The sequence below is a fragment of the Fomitopsis serialis genome (assembly GCF_022376445.1).
Source record: "Fomitopsis serialis strain Sig1Antser10 chromosome Unknown B0H18scaffold_88, whole genome shotgun sequence".
Lineage (NCBI taxonomy): Eukaryota > Fungi > Basidiomycota > Agaricomycetes > Polyporales > Fomitopsidaceae > Fomitopsis > Fomitopsis serialis.
The window spans coordinates 124,200-141,793 of NW_025955048.1; the positions used below are offsets into that span (position 1 = coordinate 124,200).

The 17,594-nt window shown below is 58.2% G+C and overlaps 5 protein-coding genes across 5 annotated transcripts; 3 read left to right on the forward strand and 2 right to left on the reverse strand.

The window, feature by feature from the left end:
- Positions 1 to 646: 646 nt before the first annotated feature.
- Positions 647 to 1,424, forward strand: B0H18DRAFT_667442 (uncharacterized protein). Its single transcript, XM_048039050.1, has 2 exons — positions 647 to 729; positions 790 to 1,424. The coding sequence occupies exons 1-2, from the start codon at positions 706 to 708 to the stop codon at positions 1,264 to 1,266; spliced, it is 501 nt and encodes a 166-aa protein (XP_047888993.1). The 5' UTR covers positions 647 to 705; the 3' UTR covers positions 1,267 to 1,424.
- B0H18DRAFT_667443 (uncharacterized protein) lies at positions 1,425 to 3,005 on the forward strand. The gene is made up of 4 exons (XM_048039051.1): positions 1,425 to 1,592; positions 1,650 to 2,055; positions 2,114 to 2,578; positions 2,638 to 3,005. The coding sequence occupies exons 1-3, from the start codon at positions 1,582 to 1,584 to the stop codon at positions 2,573 to 2,575; spliced, it is 879 nt and encodes a 292-aa protein (XP_047888994.1). The 5' UTR covers positions 1,425 to 1,581; the 3' UTR covers positions 2,576 to 2,578; positions 2,638 to 3,005.
- Positions 3,006 to 3,266: 261 nt separating this feature from the next.
- On the reverse strand, positions 3,267 to 5,194 carry B0H18DRAFT_1031097 (uncharacterized protein). The gene is made up of 10 exons (XM_048030057.1): positions 4,930 to 5,194; positions 4,843 to 4,880; positions 4,720 to 4,793; positions 4,574 to 4,586; positions 4,410 to 4,491; positions 4,209 to 4,359; positions 3,813 to 4,188; positions 3,705 to 3,774; positions 3,357 to 3,648; positions 3,267 to 3,286 (listed from the first exon to the last, which is right to left on the reverse strand). Exons 1-9 carry the CDS (start codon positions 5,039 to 5,041, stop codon positions 3,407 to 3,409), a joined length of 1,158 nt encoding a protein of 385 aa, XP_047888995.1. The 5' UTR covers positions 5,042 to 5,194; the 3' UTR covers positions 3,267 to 3,286; positions 3,357 to 3,406.
- A 2,406-nt stretch (positions 5,195 to 7,600) lies between these two features.
- B0H18DRAFT_1031123 (uncharacterized protein) lies at positions 7,601 to 8,836 on the forward strand. The gene is made up of 3 exons (XM_048030058.1): positions 7,601 to 7,778; positions 7,832 to 7,972; positions 8,041 to 8,836. The coding sequence occupies exons 2-3, from the start codon at positions 7,876 to 7,878 to the stop codon at positions 8,550 to 8,552; spliced, it is 609 nt and encodes a 202-aa protein (XP_047888996.1). The 5' UTR covers positions 7,601 to 7,778; positions 7,832 to 7,875; the 3' UTR covers positions 8,553 to 8,836.
- A 5,647-nt stretch (positions 8,837 to 14,483) lies between these two features.
- On the reverse strand, positions 14,484 to 16,343 carry B0H18DRAFT_1031139 (uncharacterized protein). The gene is made up of 3 exons (XM_048030059.1): positions 15,784 to 16,343; positions 15,552 to 15,730; positions 14,484 to 15,500 (listed from the first exon to the last, which is right to left on the reverse strand). The coding sequence occupies exons 1-3, from the start codon at positions 16,188 to 16,190 to the stop codon at positions 14,689 to 14,691; spliced, it is 1,398 nt and encodes a 465-aa protein (XP_047888997.1). The 5' UTR covers positions 16,191 to 16,343; the 3' UTR covers positions 14,484 to 14,688.
- Positions 16,344 to 17,594: the final 1,251 nt, after the last annotated feature.

Below are 17,594 nucleotides of genomic sequence, written 5' to 3' on the forward strand. Positions count from 1 at the left end.
GTATTAGAAGGAGTGTCCGAACTCGTGGCTCATCCAGGCCAAATTTCTCGCATGGCGACGTCATGCAATGACAACTTCAAGCCCTGAACACATTGTGCCAGAGGATATTGTTCGTAGCCCAGAATGTGAGTGCGATTCCCTTGAGTGACATATAATTTGTTTAAACATGGCTATCGCGGCTCCGGAGCGCTTAAAGGTCATCGTTCTCGACGGAACTGAGATATGTATGAAGGCCTGGCTTGATGTCGGCCGTCTTGCGACGGACACGGAGCCAAACTCCGTGGTATCTGAATGGATGGTCGCAATGTCATTCCTCAGCGATTGTGGCGATTTTGCCTTGTACTCTACGGGCCAAACTACGACGGTCGGTTATACCAACGGCAGGCGCTTGCGTGTTTACGACCTCTGCGGACAAGGTACGGAACAACTCGTTAGAAGCTCCATACACATACCGGTGGCATGTGTTAGAAGGCACAGCTATGTGGTGCCGCACTACTGGCGATGCTCCGAAATGAGCAAGCCACCAGTAACCGGCGGTTAAATAAACTTGGGCTGTGCATCGCCCTGCATTGCCTCGCAGATGTCTCCCCTAGGATACGCCGCATCGATCTCCTCAAAAGACATGCCTCTACTTCCCAGGGTGAGTTTCTCTCCGTCACTGTCCACCTCGTCTAGCGAACCTCCTCCACAGCTCCCTTTCCGACGATGTCAGGACCCTCATTACCAATAGTACGTCCATCATTCGCCCCGGCGCATTGCTTGACCCGGGCTGACGTGTGCGCGTACCAGGACTCTCGAGGTTCACAAACGAGGCATCATCGTCAACACGCTCCTGTTATACCGTCAACGCCTTTTCGTCTCCTTCCGATCGAGTTGTTCGAGGAAATCATTGCTTGGGTGCCATACTCCACGCTGCCCGCCGTCATCTCAGTCTGCCGTGCATGGCATGGCATGACCATCAACCTCCTTTACTCCACCGTCGAGCTCTGCAGCCGCGAGAGCTTCACCATGTTGGCAGAGCAATTGCACACGTCTGCACGTGTCAAGTGTCGCCTCGCAACCACATGCCGTCTGGTCGTCTCTGATCGCGCCTTTCCCAAAACGCCTTCGGAAGCAAACCGAGATGCTTGTAACCACTTCCTCCACGCACTACCACCCGTCTTCTGTACTGCGATGACTGGTCTGCAGACTTTGCAGATTGACGGGGCCTACGTCTTGCTATGCCGTCGTTGTTCTTCATCACCCTTCCCATGTTCAAGACAGTGAAGTCACTGCACTTGTCTGCCTTCCATTTGCACAATATCTCCGAGCTACGGCGTATCATCTGCGCCTTTCCTCAGCTCGAAGATCTTATTTTACGCGGCGGTCGATTTGCTCAACTGCGCTACGCGAGCGACGCGGACATCAAGCAACATCATCTAATGTCAATCCCTCAACTTCGGCATCTCATCATCGAATCGGATTTCTGTGAAGATTCATTCATCGTCGTCGTCGACTGGCTCGTGCGCTCGTGCGTCTGTTCTGGTCTGCGCGAACTGACGATCCGGCATCGTGACGCACCCCCTGATCGGTACGTCCGTCATGGTTTTTTGGTAGCGTCTTTGTTGTCACAGTGTATGTCTTGTGCTCCGCTCTGATCCCGTTCGCAGGTGCAGGTGGGCCAACTGCGATGCACCCCTCGACGACCAGAGTGCCGCAGGGATCAAGCGACACCTTCAGCAAGACCATGCCGCAGACATGCCTCCATGTAACAACTCTGGACAGTCGCTGGGCCATAGTCACACGATGTGCCGCTGGAGCGACCACCAGAACTCAACGACCTGTGGGAAACAGACCCAGAGCGCTCATCAATACGCGCGGCATGTCGCTGCAGTCCATCTCCGCTATTACCAATGTGCCTGCAAGCGGTGCGGCAACCTCCTCTATTGGCGGGATGCCTTGAGACGTCACCAAGTGGGGAACTATTGCAGACATTGTGAGGACCCTAAGGCGCGCAGCGAGGGGGTGGACCATTTGCTTAGGGCAGCTGGCCCATCTCTTACTTGCGCTCGCAGCGTAGGTCAAGCCATCTTCTCCTGGCTTGAATTACGCAGCTGATACTAGCACATGATAGGTCGGAACAAGTGTGTTAACGTCCTTTGAGCACAACACAGCGTTGCGATCCTTCTACGTCGATATCAATGCCGATGATGTCCGAGAATATCAGTTTCGGGAGGGCTGCCTACGGTGGGTCGCGGAAGACTTATGCACCACTCTATCGACTGTGCGGGGTCAATCGCTAGAGCAAATCACGCTCAGTGGCTGTGTCGAAGTCGCGGGGGACTGCGACAACGGATACCACCAAGCTATAGAGGAGCTTGACTTGGAAGAACTACACAGTGTCATGACTCGACCCTGCTTCAATGCGCTACTCAAAGTCAAGGTACAATGGAATATAAAGGTCATTCCAGACAGCTTGTGTGCCTCGGCGCCGACGGTGGACGGCATTGCCCAAGAGTTTGCCACTCACTCCCGGAGGTTCTTCAGACCATGGGATGAACGTGGTATAGTATGTCTCCTACATTTCTGGGAATGAGACGTGAGTTAGTGTTCACATCCGAGGCAGAAGTCATGTCTCATTTCGATGGTGATTGACAGGAGAACTACTCAAATATATGGGACCGCAAGCGAGACATCCAATATGACCTCGCGTCCTCGTCGTATGAGAGAACATGACCTACCAGAAACATCAGCAGGAGGCAGGAGCCGAACGCGTCGCGCATGGGCAGAGGCAGTTGCAAATCGTTGACATCAGGAGGTGACTCGGGTGACGTGGCTACACAGGCATCTATTATGTATGAGGCTGGTCGAACATCGTTTGTTCCGACACGTATAGTCAGAACGACACAACACGCAGTGTCAACGTGTGACGCGCTCGCACAGTCAAACCTGAAGCCTGAGGACTCGGGAGCCACCGGCCATGTCACGCCCAGGCTGGCTGAGGGCATCGTGCCACCGTAAGCAAAGCCCACGATGAGCCGATCCGCGAGGATGGCTGTCAACGTCGACGCTGCATAACCTTAGGTTTGGGAGAGAAGAAGGCCCGCGAACTCTGCGCCTCCCAGATGTACCTAAGAACCATTCTGCTTAGCATCGCAGACCAGTGCAAAGTAGACAGGTGTGCACCATTGCGGTGGAAGTATGCAGGATGCACCACTTGGACGACGATTCCCTTTGATCATCTCGCCGCATGATATGCATGTGTGTAGCCTACCGCGTGTACCCTATCGCGCTTTCCACCTGTATGCTGCGCTGTGTGAGTATATCATCGCCGAACACGGGCCATGAAGACGATAGCATGTATGAAGATGACGCACGATGCTGCATAATTTCATCTCAATCAACCATCATTACTCGTGAATCATCCTCATTGCATTGTTTTAGCGACGACGTTACCTACTACACTGGCCCCGAAAAGTGCACTGTCACTGAGCTCCGCTATCTGGATGAGCGCATCCATAAGCGCAGGGACGACGAACGGCGTCGCGCACTCCCGCCGCGCATCTGCCACGACGCGCTCTGCGAACTCCCGCTGCCGCCGCTCTGCATACAGCGACGCCTCTGCCACGCGCCGTGCATCGGTCTCCGCCCTCAGCTCTGCACGGAGTGCTTCACGCGAGGAACATAAGCAAGCTGAGCCCCAACGTCGCGGATGTAAGACACACCTTCCACCTCATCCTTCCCCTCCGAACGTCCCTCAGACGTCCATGGCCGCTCCCGCGCACGCAGAGGCACCTCTCCCGGCGCGCGTTTCCCTGCTCCAGCCGCTGCACCAGCGCCGCTTCCCGCGCACGCAGCGCCGCCATCTCCCGACGCACGTCCCACACCTCGCGCATCAGCGTACCCACGTCCGACGCCGTCGTGCTGATGCTGGACATGCTCGTCGCCGAGCTCCTGGCCGAGAACATCGACGACGCAGAGGACCCGTGGCTCGCGCGCGAGGGCGACGGACTTGAGCGGGAGCTCTTCGCAAACGCGTACGAGGCGCTGGGAGGAGGGAAGAGGCCGCGTCGAGGAGACTCCTGCGACGGTCGCTTCAGGGCTGGAGGACTGCTGTGCAGGATAGCGTCGTGGCTCTCCTCCTCGACCTTGGGGACTACGAAGCCTTGTGGCCGTGCGGACGTTGTCCCGTTAGCGGTGGCCGCAGCTCTGTAGTTTTCGAAGGGGACGCGAACCCCACGCCGGATGCTGGGGCACTGAACGCTGCGGTACCCGGACGCAGGCCTGTCGACGAAGGTGTTTCCTTGGGAGCGGCGGAACGTTCATCTGTGGAGCTGTCAGCCTCGCCGTGGAACCTGGAAACGAAGTGATTTGTGTGGTCTTGACCGGTGCTCAGCTACAGGCATTCCGAGAATAGGCACGGAACCTACACTGGTGTGACGGTGCCATTGGTCGCGCCAGCGGCGAACTCGCATGTCTCGCGAGGAGCGTCGACTTGGGCGCGGTGGGGGCCTTGCCGGGGCCTGGGGCAGCACATCGCGTGTGTGCGCAGATGCCTTTTTCTGTCTTTATAAGCGAAGGGCGCGGAGGCGACCGTCCGCGATCCGCTAGCAACCAGCCATGAGCGACGCGCCTCGTACACGCGACGTCCCGACCCACCCGTCATGTAGTTCGATCCTCCCACTGACGAAGGGACGGTGTGAAGCGTAGGATGCTGTGATGTAGCGTACGACAGCTCACATGAACAGATCCGGAAACGACCTCGTGGATCTGCGAATGTCTTGGAAGGCAGCGATGAGCTGCCGGTGCAACGACTGTGGGTCTGATCAGAGTCGGAGACATACCTAGAGCGAAACAACACACGCTGCCATCCGCCGCGTCCCAATTGCACAGGACAAATCCTGTGCGCCACGACTTGAGACACATTCGTGTGGCATCGGCAGCCCCAACGTCCGCAGTCGTCTCCAAGGAAGCCCGCTAGGTACCGTTCCGCGTCCTCTTGGTATATATTGAACAGACGAGCCTTGTCCGCTCTATACTGAATGAGCATCGTGACCGCCATCGCGAGTGCAGGTATCAGTGGAATCGAGGAGGAAGGAGGAGCAGGAAGAGCGGGAAGAGCAGGAAGAGGACAACCCCTTGCAAGAGGATGTAAGTTGGATGTAAGTTGCGCATTAGGCCACGGCAAATCCCGCGATCGAGATTGAAATAAAATTAATGCGCATGCCGTGCACGGATACTCTGTCGTCGATATCCGGAGGCACGGTGCACGAAGGTGAAGGGATTGTCTACGTCTGCCTGGGGAGACTACCTCTGTCAAGCTCTGCGAACTACCCAAGAGTCAGGACCCTCGAGCTCGTTCACCGGACGCCCAGGTATGGAACAGAAGCGGTATGTATCGTGTCACGGGCGACTCCCCACTAGTGGCGACGCACCTTGGGCGACCTCTGTTAGCTCTGCACGACGCCCAGAGGGGGTCAGATCCAGACGTTCGCATGACGATGTCACGACACACCGGGAGAGCCACCAGGATCGAGTTGCTCGCGATTGGCGATCTGCGGTCTCGCCCCGCGTCGAGCGCCGGTTGCGCATGCCCATGACGCGTCTCTGACAGGTCTCTGACGCATGTCGTCGCCGCTGCTCTCTCTGTCCGCGACTCGTCTTGTCGACTCGTCCAGCCAGCAATATCCGTCCACGACCGCCATCCGCTCTCCGCGTGAGCACCCCGCCCTTCCGATGCGCCGAGGCTTCTGCGTGCCTCGCAACACGACCCCGGTGCCCGACACAGGCACGACCCGCGCACAGTACTAGTATCGCGCCTGGTATGTATGCGTGTCCGCCTTCCCTCACTGTACTAACGAGTGTCCCAAGGACGCTCAGAGCGCTGCGCCCCGCCCCTGTCCAAGACCCGTTCTCCGTCCATTCGCCCTCCACACACCCGCCCGCCCACCATCCCTCCCACGCGTCGACTGCGCTACCCGACGTACTTCCCGTGTCCCGCGGTCGGCCGTCGCAAGCCAACGATCTGCTGCATACAACGCGAAGACATGAAGAAACGGGTACGCGTCAGCGACACCGAACACGCTAATACGGGAGTGCGTACCGGACCCTCTGGTCTACACAGATGGCTGTCCGTGCTGGCGTCCGCACGGTACGTGTCACTGTGGACGCTGCGCATCCCGCGCGCTGTCGCGTTCTGCGTGGCAGGACCACGTCAGCCGCCTGGAGCGACGCAAACTAACTGACGTACCGGTGGCGATGTGCAGCCCGCGAGACAGGCAGGTGCGTTAGACCGTTCTGCGTGGCGACGTATGTGAGTGACACTTGCAGGGCAGCAGGTCATGAGTCACGTACCACAGCGAGCTCAAGTTGTGGATGCCGAGAGCCGTGCTTGAGGCTGACGTCTGCATAGTCGAGGGCCGCTCGATGCGAGACATCGGGAGCCGCGGATGATCAGACAGAGGGCGGACGTCGTGACCTATGGACGGCAGACCAAACGCTCATGCATCACGGCTCGGCGCGTGCGACGCAAGACCTCATGTGGGGAAGCAGCTTGCACGGTCGGTGAGGGCCGTGCGGGAGGGACGGTGAGCGCGTGAGGGGACGTGCCAGAGACTGAGCAGCCCTGGACCAGCCTGCACACAGTGCACGCCCGGGCAAGGGGCAACCGGCGTGGCAAACTCCGCGTCCACGTCTGCTCGCACGGTGGTCGCGGCTCACGAGCGCGGACCAGGACGGCCGTTGGATACGTATGGGTGCGCGCAGCCGCTTGTTCGCTAACACAGCCGGTCGCGAGGCGTCGGTCGCACAGAAGGCGTGACGGCGGTGTGTTTGCGGACGGGACTCATAGAGCGCAGGCAGAGGCAAGTGGCTAGCGCGCAGATGCGTGCTGACCGTCACGACCACAGGGCTTCGCTTGCCGACTCAAGGACGTCTACGGACCGAGGGCGAGTCCGTGACGATACGGGGATGGGCCGCAGGTGCTCTCATGACACACAATTGCACGAAGGTACGTGCGCTGTTGCATCCGCTTGCCATCGAGTGACATGGACATCGACGTGCGGCCGCCTCCTCGCTTACGCTTACGCGGGGCGCGGACGTTGCTATACCGACCCAGTGCTCGCACAACGAACACACGTCCGGTCCCCACGCCGGGACAGTACGGCACCCGAGATTACGGCACCCGAGACCGATCTCCTCGCCGTCACCGGACGTTGAGGGCTCCATGTGCCGAGTGAGTGCACAGGACGAGGTCGGTTCTCAAGGAGACGAGCCAGTCTGCCGTCCACCGAGCCAGGCGAGCAACTTCCACCCACCGGGAGCTCACGGGGCACGCATGGCTGGGACGGGCGAGGCCCGACATGGACATGCCGGTCTGCCCTGTGTTACGCAACGACCGCGGGCGGGACAGGCCGAGCATGACGGCCCGGGGTTTGCTCTGTCCGCTGTCCGGAGCGTCGCCGTGCGCAGCGCGCTGTCAGCTCTGCTTCAACAGTAAGCCGGTGACGACGCGCCTGTGCACGCCGCCGGCTGAGTGTGGTCTGTCGACGTGGACTACTGCTACTGCTATGTAGATGGACGTATCCCCCGGACGAATATATCTGTTGAGTGCAGATGTGAGTGGTAGCGGACGTGACGAAGCTGAAGAACTCGCTGCGAGCAGAGTCGAACGCGGGACGGACTCTGACGGGCAGGACGTTAGGGACGCAGGCATATGACAACAGTGGAACGCATGGACGTACCTTCCAAGTCCGCCGTTTGAGACTGGCTAGTGTTCTGTCGAGAGCTGGGAGGGCATGGTGAGTCGTCGGAATCGCGCATGCCTTACTTCTGATGTGACGCACCTAGCCAGCTTGTACTTGGTTCGACGGATACTCGTCAGTGACCAGTCGGTGGATGCCAATGAGTGATAGCGTACCTAACGAGTCGGTGGTCTCCGGACTCTGGCAGGGCTGTAGTTCGACAGGATCACGTATGCCGTGCGATCATCCTGGTGAGAGGTTCATTGAGCTACATAGACCACGGTGGACGAATGGCACTGACTTACTATCCCGTTGACAGGATGCCTCCTTGGTTCGAATGCAAGTCTGGTGCAGGAATCGTTAGCGCAGCCCGAGACTCGAGGACACTGGCGACCGCCTACAGCGGTCCTGCTGCCTGACGATCGACTTCTGCGTAGCGACCGTGCCCATCCCGGGCCGAGCCCCATCGTGCAGCTCAGCCCATCTCACGATAGCCGATTGGTTCATCGGACCCCGCCGAGTCGCAATTCAAAGGCACGGCGCTCCGGACGCAGCAAGACATCATCAAGATGTTGCAAATTGCACAGTAGTGCCACGTCCGAGATTCCCGTTCGGTGCGCTTCCGAATGTCGTCAGCTGCAAGCCCACGGCAGACGACGAGTCGCGTATTCGATACAACACGACGACCAGTGGACAGCGGCATCGTCTACTACCCGCAACACGACTGGACCGACGACACTGCGCATGATTTTTGCAGACCAGTCCTGCATGCGTCTGGCGGTCTCTGGCAGCGGCGCGTCCCCATGTATCAATCAAGGGACAGGCACATGAGGCCCAGAACACCGACCTCCGATCGTGTGCAACGAGCCACACCAGTACCGCAACGCTGGTCCGGGCTCTCGCACACGTCACGGCGATCGGGATGACCGGTAGTCTCGGATGCCCTGTCTCCTCTAGCGAAGGATACACCCACTACGTACGGTAAGTACTGGTGTATAGTATGGTGTATTGTGCGTGAAGCACGTATATTCCAATTCGTATTGAAGAGACCGTCAGCTTGTCGATTGACCGAGTTGGCAAGAGAAGTGGCGACGTACCAGTTCGTCTTACGTGGGGTAAGTAGCATTGTTATTGGGAATGGAAGAGCGGAATCAGGATTAGAGAACAAATCCACAGCCCGAGAACAACGTACCGCACGTGAATATCAGGTAGGCAGGCTGCGGAGTACGCGGAGGACACCGTGACTGCGCGCACACGACCTCGGTAACAACGGAATACGGGTGTACCTTACGGGTCCGCCGTTTGACACCGGCTATCGCGTCGAGCTGGACAGGCATTGGTTAGTCGTCGGGATCGTGCATACTCTGCTTCTGATATGACACACCCAGTCAGCTTGCCTCCGGTTCGACGGATATCCGATAGTAACGAGTTGGTGGTTTCTCGACTCGAATCGGGCTGCGTTTCTATGACATTGTGTTCGCCGTGCGATCAACAGACTGGTGTGCCAGTGAGAGGTTCAGATTGAGTTCGACGACAAAGAGTGAACGACGATGACTTACAGTTGCATTGATGGGATGTTCGTAGTCGACACCTTCATGATTAGCAACGGAATCGAATGTCAGCCTTAGCCTGGCGATCTGAGCAATTGTAGTTTAGTATCGGGATCACATGTATCTGTTCAGAACATAAGAAACTCACCGAACTGTATGATCAGTAGTGGCCAATAATTGTGACGGAAGTGTACACTTACGCCACGAGCACCTGACAGTGATGCAAGATTCATCGCTCTGATTATAGCGTTACCGTGCTCTACAGGGCAGTTTCAGTGAATGTGTTAGTTGACTTTCGCGGACAGAATAACCCACCGTTCCGCGAAGCACCTGGCTGCTATCCGGGGCTGGCAAAAACTATCAGAACTCGTGTACGTCAATTCACTCCCAGAAGCAGAGTCAACACTGTCGTGCACTTACCTTCCGGGAGCGCAGCAATTGCCTGTCAAAGCGTCAGAGCATTGAATAGGAGTGGATCAAAGCAATAGACGACTGTTGGTCGAGTTGCTGCGAGGGATGGGGTCTACGCCACAAGTGGCCTGTCTTATATACCCTGGATAGAGACCAAGCCGCGCGTGCGATGGTCCGTGCGCGTGAGTCAACCTTCCGGTGATGTGCTGTCATCCCGACTCCCATCAAATTGCTACCGCTTAACGATCCGCCGCTTCCCACTCGTCGTGTCCAATAGCAATGAAGGCGGGCTGCACTTACCGGGTACAGTGGTAAGCCATTTCCGAATCACCGGGAGAATTCCCGTCTTCCCAGGTTGCGAGGTTCCTGCTTGACACATGTTTGCTATGATTGGCGCTTGTACAGCGAAACCGGTGATGCGATATTCTCTCGCAGCTGCGATCCGTAAGTGTCTTCGTGGCGAGCTCCCAGCACTGGCAGGGTCATCTCATCGGGAGAATTGACACTGCACGCGGGCGAGAATTCATTTGAGAAAGATATGCAAAAGAGGTATCACATATCCTAGAGAACTTTTATGTACCACCAGGTGAGGACAAGTCATAGGATGAGAAGGAGAGCCAAACATGAACGGGCGTAAAACAGGCGCCCACAGCCACAGCGGTTGAGAGCCTCGTGTCTTCAGATCGTGCTCGAGCGATCTCAATCCCTTGGGCCTTCAAGCACCGGCGGCTCTTGCCCCGCCTCTGTGACCGTTGTCCATGCTTCTCACAACACACACTAAGAAATCTACAAGTGCAGGAACTGGGACTCATCTGCGGCTGTCCTTGGGCACTCAAGCACCAACAATAACCTTCCACTACCACTCGACTCAATCGCGACGACTCCGAGTTAGCGCTGACGCCTGCTACACTCGCAAACAATGACGGCGGTGTCTGAATGGTAAGGTCGTGGTCAGATCAGCATGCATTGCTGGTCAGCTAGGCGAGGACATTGGAGTAAGTACCGTGTTGCCGGTGCCTTCGTGACAAATACTCTAGACTCTAGAACATCCGGTAGGGTCCGAGTCGGGCAACCGTCGAGAGCACAAGAGCCAGGATCAACTTGTGCACTCGTGTGTTCGGCGGTATCCAAGGCGGGTAATCTTGTACATCAATCAAAGACCGGTGTCACACCTTGGGCAAGCCCGAGGAGATGTTACCTAGTAAAGTACTCAGTGACGAAGCTCCCTCAGGATGCTGTCTCATACAAACTGGCACTTGTTCTGTCAGTGTGACACGATGGTCAACGGGGCTACTATCCTAACTGAGGCTTCAGGAAATGAGTTCAGGGAAGGGGAGACCACTGATTCCAAGTTACTGGACCGAAGCCTGTTGCTAATCTTGGTTCCAAGCGAACGGGATATGGTAGGTTGCCGGGCCAGGTCCGGCGGGTAGCATAGAGAAGCATCACTGATCGGACACAAGCTGATTGGGAAGTGGTCAGAGTCACGTTCCGAGTCTTTCGCTGTTGCCCCAAAAGGTTGTTTGCTTGTGAATCTCACTCAGGACGTCACCCAGCAGCCTGCTACATCAGGATATACATCAGTAAGTGGCTACCAATCATCTCATGGGGAACTCTTGAATATGATTTTGAAACCACAAGGATTTGAGCAGAAGACAGGCTCAGAACTGCGTGAGAACACGGCAGATGAGTAGGGTCACAGGTGAGGTGAAACATGCCGAAATCAATGGAACCTTCGCCGAAAGCATCAGCACCGCTGTGGGTTGCTACGCACCGGTGTGGAAGATGCAGATTGGTTAGTCAGGAATATAGTGTTTGCGTGGCCTCCATTCCCGTTCACCGACGCAGACTCGGAGCTCCCTACCTGCAAACTCGACTCCGTAGTAAGCAACAGATTGGACAGACAGGATTGCAGGCAAGTCTGAGTATTTTCCGAGCTTTGCTGACCATTTGCTTACCTGATAATACTTGCAGCTCGGCGGACGACCTCAACATGGATACCAGGCCACAAGAGGTACACACGAGACGAGTGAGGCAACAGGTCAGTAAGAAATGACCATTCATTGTCACGAAGAAAAGCGTACTCACTGTCTCCGGTCAGCGAAGATGGCACTGCTGCAGCTTGACTATGCATTGCATCTGCGCAACATCAAGGCAATGTTACGCTCGACGGGACTCTATGGGCCGAGAAGTATGGGTGGAAGTGAGCCGTGAATGATCCTACGGCATGTATTAAGTAGACAAAGAGGTGAGCATTCTCGTCCAGAACCCACCGACATACCTGCTTACCGATTTAGCAATGGTGCCGCCTACAGTTCGAGCGACGACGAGTGTTTCCACACTCGGTCACTGGCGGCTCAAACGTGTGCCAGTTTGATCGAGTCGCATGTACTTGGACAGTGGCCGGTGAGGGCCGCGAGGTCGTCGGAGGACTGGACAGCAAAAGCGATTGTAGTCTACAAAGTTATCGAACAGCCCGGCAGACGAGTAGGGTTGTCAGTGAGTCACATTGTCTGACTCTTCAAACTGACCACTCACTTTTGTCATATAAGAGCAGCGAAGACCGTCACGCGATGTTCGATTGTGGGTGCACGGAAATGTGTTTGCTCTCAGGGGCAGTCATTCGGTGCTCCCAATCCGAAGACGGAACCTCTCCCGCCCCGCGCCTCTGCTGCCGTGCCCGCCGTCGCTCAAGCCATGGTCTCGAACATCGGGACATCTAGCTCACCCCCTTCGTGCCCTCCTTGACTGTCGCGGCTCGGGACGGGCGTCTCCTCTTCCTACCAACCACCCCTCCTCAACGTCGTATGCGTCGTGCTCAACTTCACTGCCAATGCAGAAGACGGCCCATTTTCCGACACTGTAATATCACCTATGTCAGCCTTCTCCTGTCACCTCACCTCTTGTTCCCGGTCACATCTCACCTCTACCTCGCACGTCGGCAGCCCCGGAGTCTGTCTACACGAGTCTCGTGAAGGTGTCTGCTCCCCTGCTGACGTGGAACGTACCTAGGCACATATCTAGCGACAATTGCGGTCCTCGACACCTTTGCCGTGCACCCAGTCTCCATCCGTCGACCACCTGTCTTCTACGACAATCGCATGTGGACGCACACACGGCGTGTGTTGTACTGGCCGCGTCCACCTCGTCAGTCTGGATGTCGCGGGATTGAGGCAGCAACCGGGACCTCTAGCCCGGTGTCCGACACTGTCATATCACTGGTGACAGCGCGTCACTACCTTCCATTAGCCCTCTCCCGTTCACAAACGCGTACCGGCACCATCTCGTCGACCAGCTACCTCGGAGGGCGTCTATCGCGACATCCCGAGTCACACAGGGATGTCTGCTCCCTTGCCGACGCCGGTCACGCAGCTGGCGACGTGGACACACGACGTACCCGCCTATCTTCGCGGTGCAGTCGTTGGGCGTCCGTGTGCCGACTCTGTAGCATAGCCCGAATCACGAGCTGGTGATCTATGTGTCCAGCTCGCTTTCGACAGATCGCGCCCCGAGCCCGGACTCCTGTCCGCTGCACAGCCGTCCCGTACCTCCGGTCAGCCACCGACGTGTTGGTGTTGATCTTCCACCCTCGCACGAGTCCGACGTTGCGGCTGCGCCCTCGCAACAACCGGTCTACACGGCTCGTCCCCCGAGACCGTACGCGTGAGAGGACGTACGGAGCGGCCGGGAACTTCGTCCAGCCAGACCGGAAGGAGCTGCTGAACACATCTCCGCGTGCTGCGTAGTCTCGCGCTGCGTACGTTCCCCGACACTGTAATGTGGTCAATGCGGGCCACTCGTGTGTGCGACGTCCTCAAACTCACGTTTCCCGGTGTTGAATCTCACTCCGCCGGTCGGTGGCACCCCCTCAAGCGCAGCTGACGAAGATACCACTCTGGTCGTCGGCGTAGAGTCCTGGGATCTCGTGGTTAGTTTCTGCGCGTCCGATGATATGGTAAGTGCGTATCTCGATGGTTGCGTGAGGGCTTGACTTACTGGCTGTCCAGAAACCCTTGAGAGCGGGGACGGCGGTCTCCTTGTGGCTACTCTCCGAGCCCAGTCGACAGAAGGCTTGGGGCAGGCAACTCCGGTACGCGTTAATCGAGCCGACGCGCACGTCAAGTCTCACGCCCAGGCCCCAGACCCGACTTTGTTGCTCCAGAGAATCGCGGTCGACCTACACCGGCGGCGGGCGAACGCGGGAGTGATCACAGGCCCGGAGCGTACGGTGAGTACAAAGCACGCGTGATGTTCCATGCTGCTTGCTGACAGTATGCAAGTCAGTTTGCCGGTCGGGACTGGAGCTTCATGGTAGGCCCGCGGACGTCGCGCTCTGACGAGGGGACGGCGACACAAAGGGGTACTAACGCGACAGGCGCATAGGCTCGCAGGTGAGTAACATGGCTCGGAAGTCACATATGGGTGTACTCACCTAGTGCAAGGAAACAGTGAGCTCGGCTCGGTCTGTGTACCGGCAGATGGCCTCGCAGGGACTGCGCTCGGTAGACGACCCGAGTTTCGTGGTGGGCAAGGGTAATTTGGTGAGTCCTGTCAATGCTGCCGACGAACGCGGCAGACGAGTAGGGCTGCCGGTACTTATCTCGTCTGTTTCGCGATTACTCGCAGACGTCGGGACAAGGCACCCGTGGAAGTCCTGTACACAGCGTCGGTCGGCGAGGTGGAGTTGCGACCGCCGAAGTTCGGCGGTGGCAAAGACAGCGGCGAGCATCGTGATCTGATCGAGATCGACTCCGAGGGCGAATATAGAGTGTGGCTGAGACTTGTGGAAGCGGACGGACAGGGGTAGCTGAAAATCGATGTCATTTCTCTCCGAATCCGTTAGAATACAATGAGAGCTGTATCCTACGGCCCGTGTGCCCTGCTGGAAGTGCGCCCAATGTGTCCAGGACGAGTCCAGCGCCCTTACACCTAGGACGAGTGCACGACGGCATTTATACCCTAGGACGAGTCCAACGCGTCATCTATACCCTAGGATGTGCACAGACTCACGAATTATTGACGGTCCATCTCCGTCTCCCCATTCGCCCGCTAAGCCCCGTCGCAACGCGGTCTCGGCGCCAGCTCCCGGCAAGCGCCCCCGTCCTTCCTTGCCACATCCATCTCTCCCGCTGCCACGTCCTCTGCTTACCTGCTGCACTACCTTCAGCCCCTGAACGCATTCCACGTCCTTCCGAAGTCCATGGCCGCTCCCGCGCACGCAGAGGCACCTCTCCCGGGCGCGCGTTTCCCTGCTCCAGCCGCTGCACCAGCGCCGCTTCCCGCGCACGCAGCGCCGCCATCTCCCGACGCACGTCCCACACCTCGCGCATCAGCGTACCCACGTCCGACGCCGTCGTGCTGATGCTGGACATGCTCGTCGCCGAGCTCCTGGCCGAGAACATCGACGACGCAGAGGACCCGTGGCTCGCGCGCGAGGGCGACGGACTTGAGCGGGAGCTCTTCGCAAACGCGTACGAGGCGCTGGGAGGAGGGAAGAGGCCGCGTCGAGGAGACTCCTGCGACGGTCGCTTCAGGGCTGGAGGACTGCTGTGCAGGATAGCGTCGTGGCTCTCCTCCTCGACCTTGGGGACTACGAAGCCTTGTGGCCGTGCGGACGTTGTCCCGTTAGCGGTGGCCGCAGGCAACTCTGTAGTTTTCGAACGGGACGCGAACCCCACGCCGGATGCTGGGGCACTGAACGCTGCGGTATCCGGACGCAGGCCTGTCGACGAAGGTGTTTCCTTGGGAGCGGCGGAACGTTCATCTGTGGAGCTGTCAGCCTCGCCGTGGAACCTGGGCACGAAGTGATTTGTGTGGTCTTGACCGGGTGCTCAGCTACAGGCATTCCGAGAATAGGCACGGAACCTACACTGGTGTGACGGTGCCATTGGTCGCGCCAGCGGCGAACTCGCATGTCTCGCGAGGAGCGTCGACTTGGGCGCGGTGGGGGCCTTGCCGGGGCCTGGGGCAGGCACATCGCGTGTGTGCGCAGATGCCTTTTTCTGTCTTTTATAAGCGAAGGGCGCGGAGGCGACCGTCCGCGATCCGCTAGCAGACCAGCCATGAGCGACGCGCCTCGTACACGCGACGTCCCGACCCACCCGTCATGTAGTTCGATCCTCCCACTGACGAAGGGGACGGTGTGAAGCGTAGGATGCTGTGATGTAGCGTACGACAGCTCACATGAACAGATCCGGAAACGACCTCGTGGATCTGCGAATGTCTTGGAAGGCAGCGATGAGCTGCCGGTGCAACGACTGTGGGTCTGATCAGAGTCGGAGACATACCTAGAGCGAAACAAACACACGCTGCCATCCGCCGCGTCCCAATTGCACAGGACAAATCCTGTGCGCCACGACTTGAAGACACATTCGTGTGGCATCGGCAGCCCCAACGTCCGCAAGTCGTCTCCAAGGAAGCCCGCTAGGTACCGTTCCGCGTCCTCTTGGTATATATTGAACAGACGAGCCTTGTCCGCTCTATACTGAATGAGCATCGTGACCGCCATCGCGAGTGCAGGTATCAGTGGAATCGAGGAGGAAGGAGGAGCAGGAAGAGCGGGAAGAGCAGGAAGAGGACAACCCCTTGCAAGAGGATGTAAGTTGGATGTAAGTTGCGCATTAGGCCACGGCAAATCCCGCGATCGAGATTGAAATAAAATTAATGCGCATGCCCGTGCCACGGATACTCTGTCGTCGATATCCGGAGGCACGGTGCACGAAGGTTGAAGGGATTGTCTACGTCTGCCTGGGGAGACTACCTCTGTCAAGCTCTGCGAACTACCCAAGAGTCAGGACCCTCGAGCTCGTTCACCGGACGGCCCAGGTATGGAACAGAAGCGGTATGTATCGTGTCACGGGCGACTCCCCACTAGTGGCGACGCACCTTGGGCGACCTCTGTTAGCTCTGCACGACGCCCAGAGGGGGTCAGATCCAGACGTTCGCATGACGATGTCACGACACACCGGGAGAGCCACCAGGATCGAGTTGCTCGCGATTGGCGATCTGCGGTCTCGCCCCGCGTCGAGCGCCGGTTGCGCATCGCCCATGACGCGTCTCTGACAGGTCTCTGACGCATGTCGTCGCCGCTGCTCTCTCTGTCCGCGACTCGTCTTGTCGACTCGTCCAGCCAGCAATATCCGTCCACGACCGCCATCCGCTCTCCGCGTGAGCACCCCGCCCTTCCGATGCGCCGAGGCTTCTGCGTGCCTCGCAACACGACCCCGGTGCCCGACACAGGCACGACCCGCGCACAGTACTAGTATCGCGCCTGGTATGTATGCGTGTCCGCCTTCCCTCACTGTACTAACGAGTGTCCCAAGGACGCTCAGAGCGCTGCGCCCCGCCCCTGTCCAAGACCCGTTCTCCGTCCATTCGCCCTCCACACACCCGCCCGCCCACCATCCCTCCCACGCGTCGACTGCGCTACCCGACGTACTTCCCGTGTCCCGCGGTCGGCCGTCGCAAGCCAACGATCTGCTGCATACAACGCGAAGACATGAAGAAACGGGTACGCGTCAGCGACACCGAACACGCTAATACGGGAGTGCGTACCGGACCCTCTGGTCTACACAGATGGCTGTCCGTGCTGGCGTCCGCACCGGTACGTGTCACTGTGGACGCTGCGCATCCCGCGCGCTGTCGCGTTCTGCGTGGCAGGACCACGTCAGCCGCCTGGAGCGACGCAAACTAACTGACGTACCGGTGGCGATGTGCAGCCCGCGAGACAGGCAGGTGCGTTAGACCGTTCTGCGTGGCGACGTATGTGAGTGACACTTGCAGGGCAGCAGGTCATGAGTCACGTACCACAGCGAGCTCAAGTTGTGGATGCCGAGAGCCGTGCTTGAGGCTGACGTCTGCATAGTCGAGGGCCGCTCGATGCGAGACATCGGGAGCCGCGGATGATCAGACA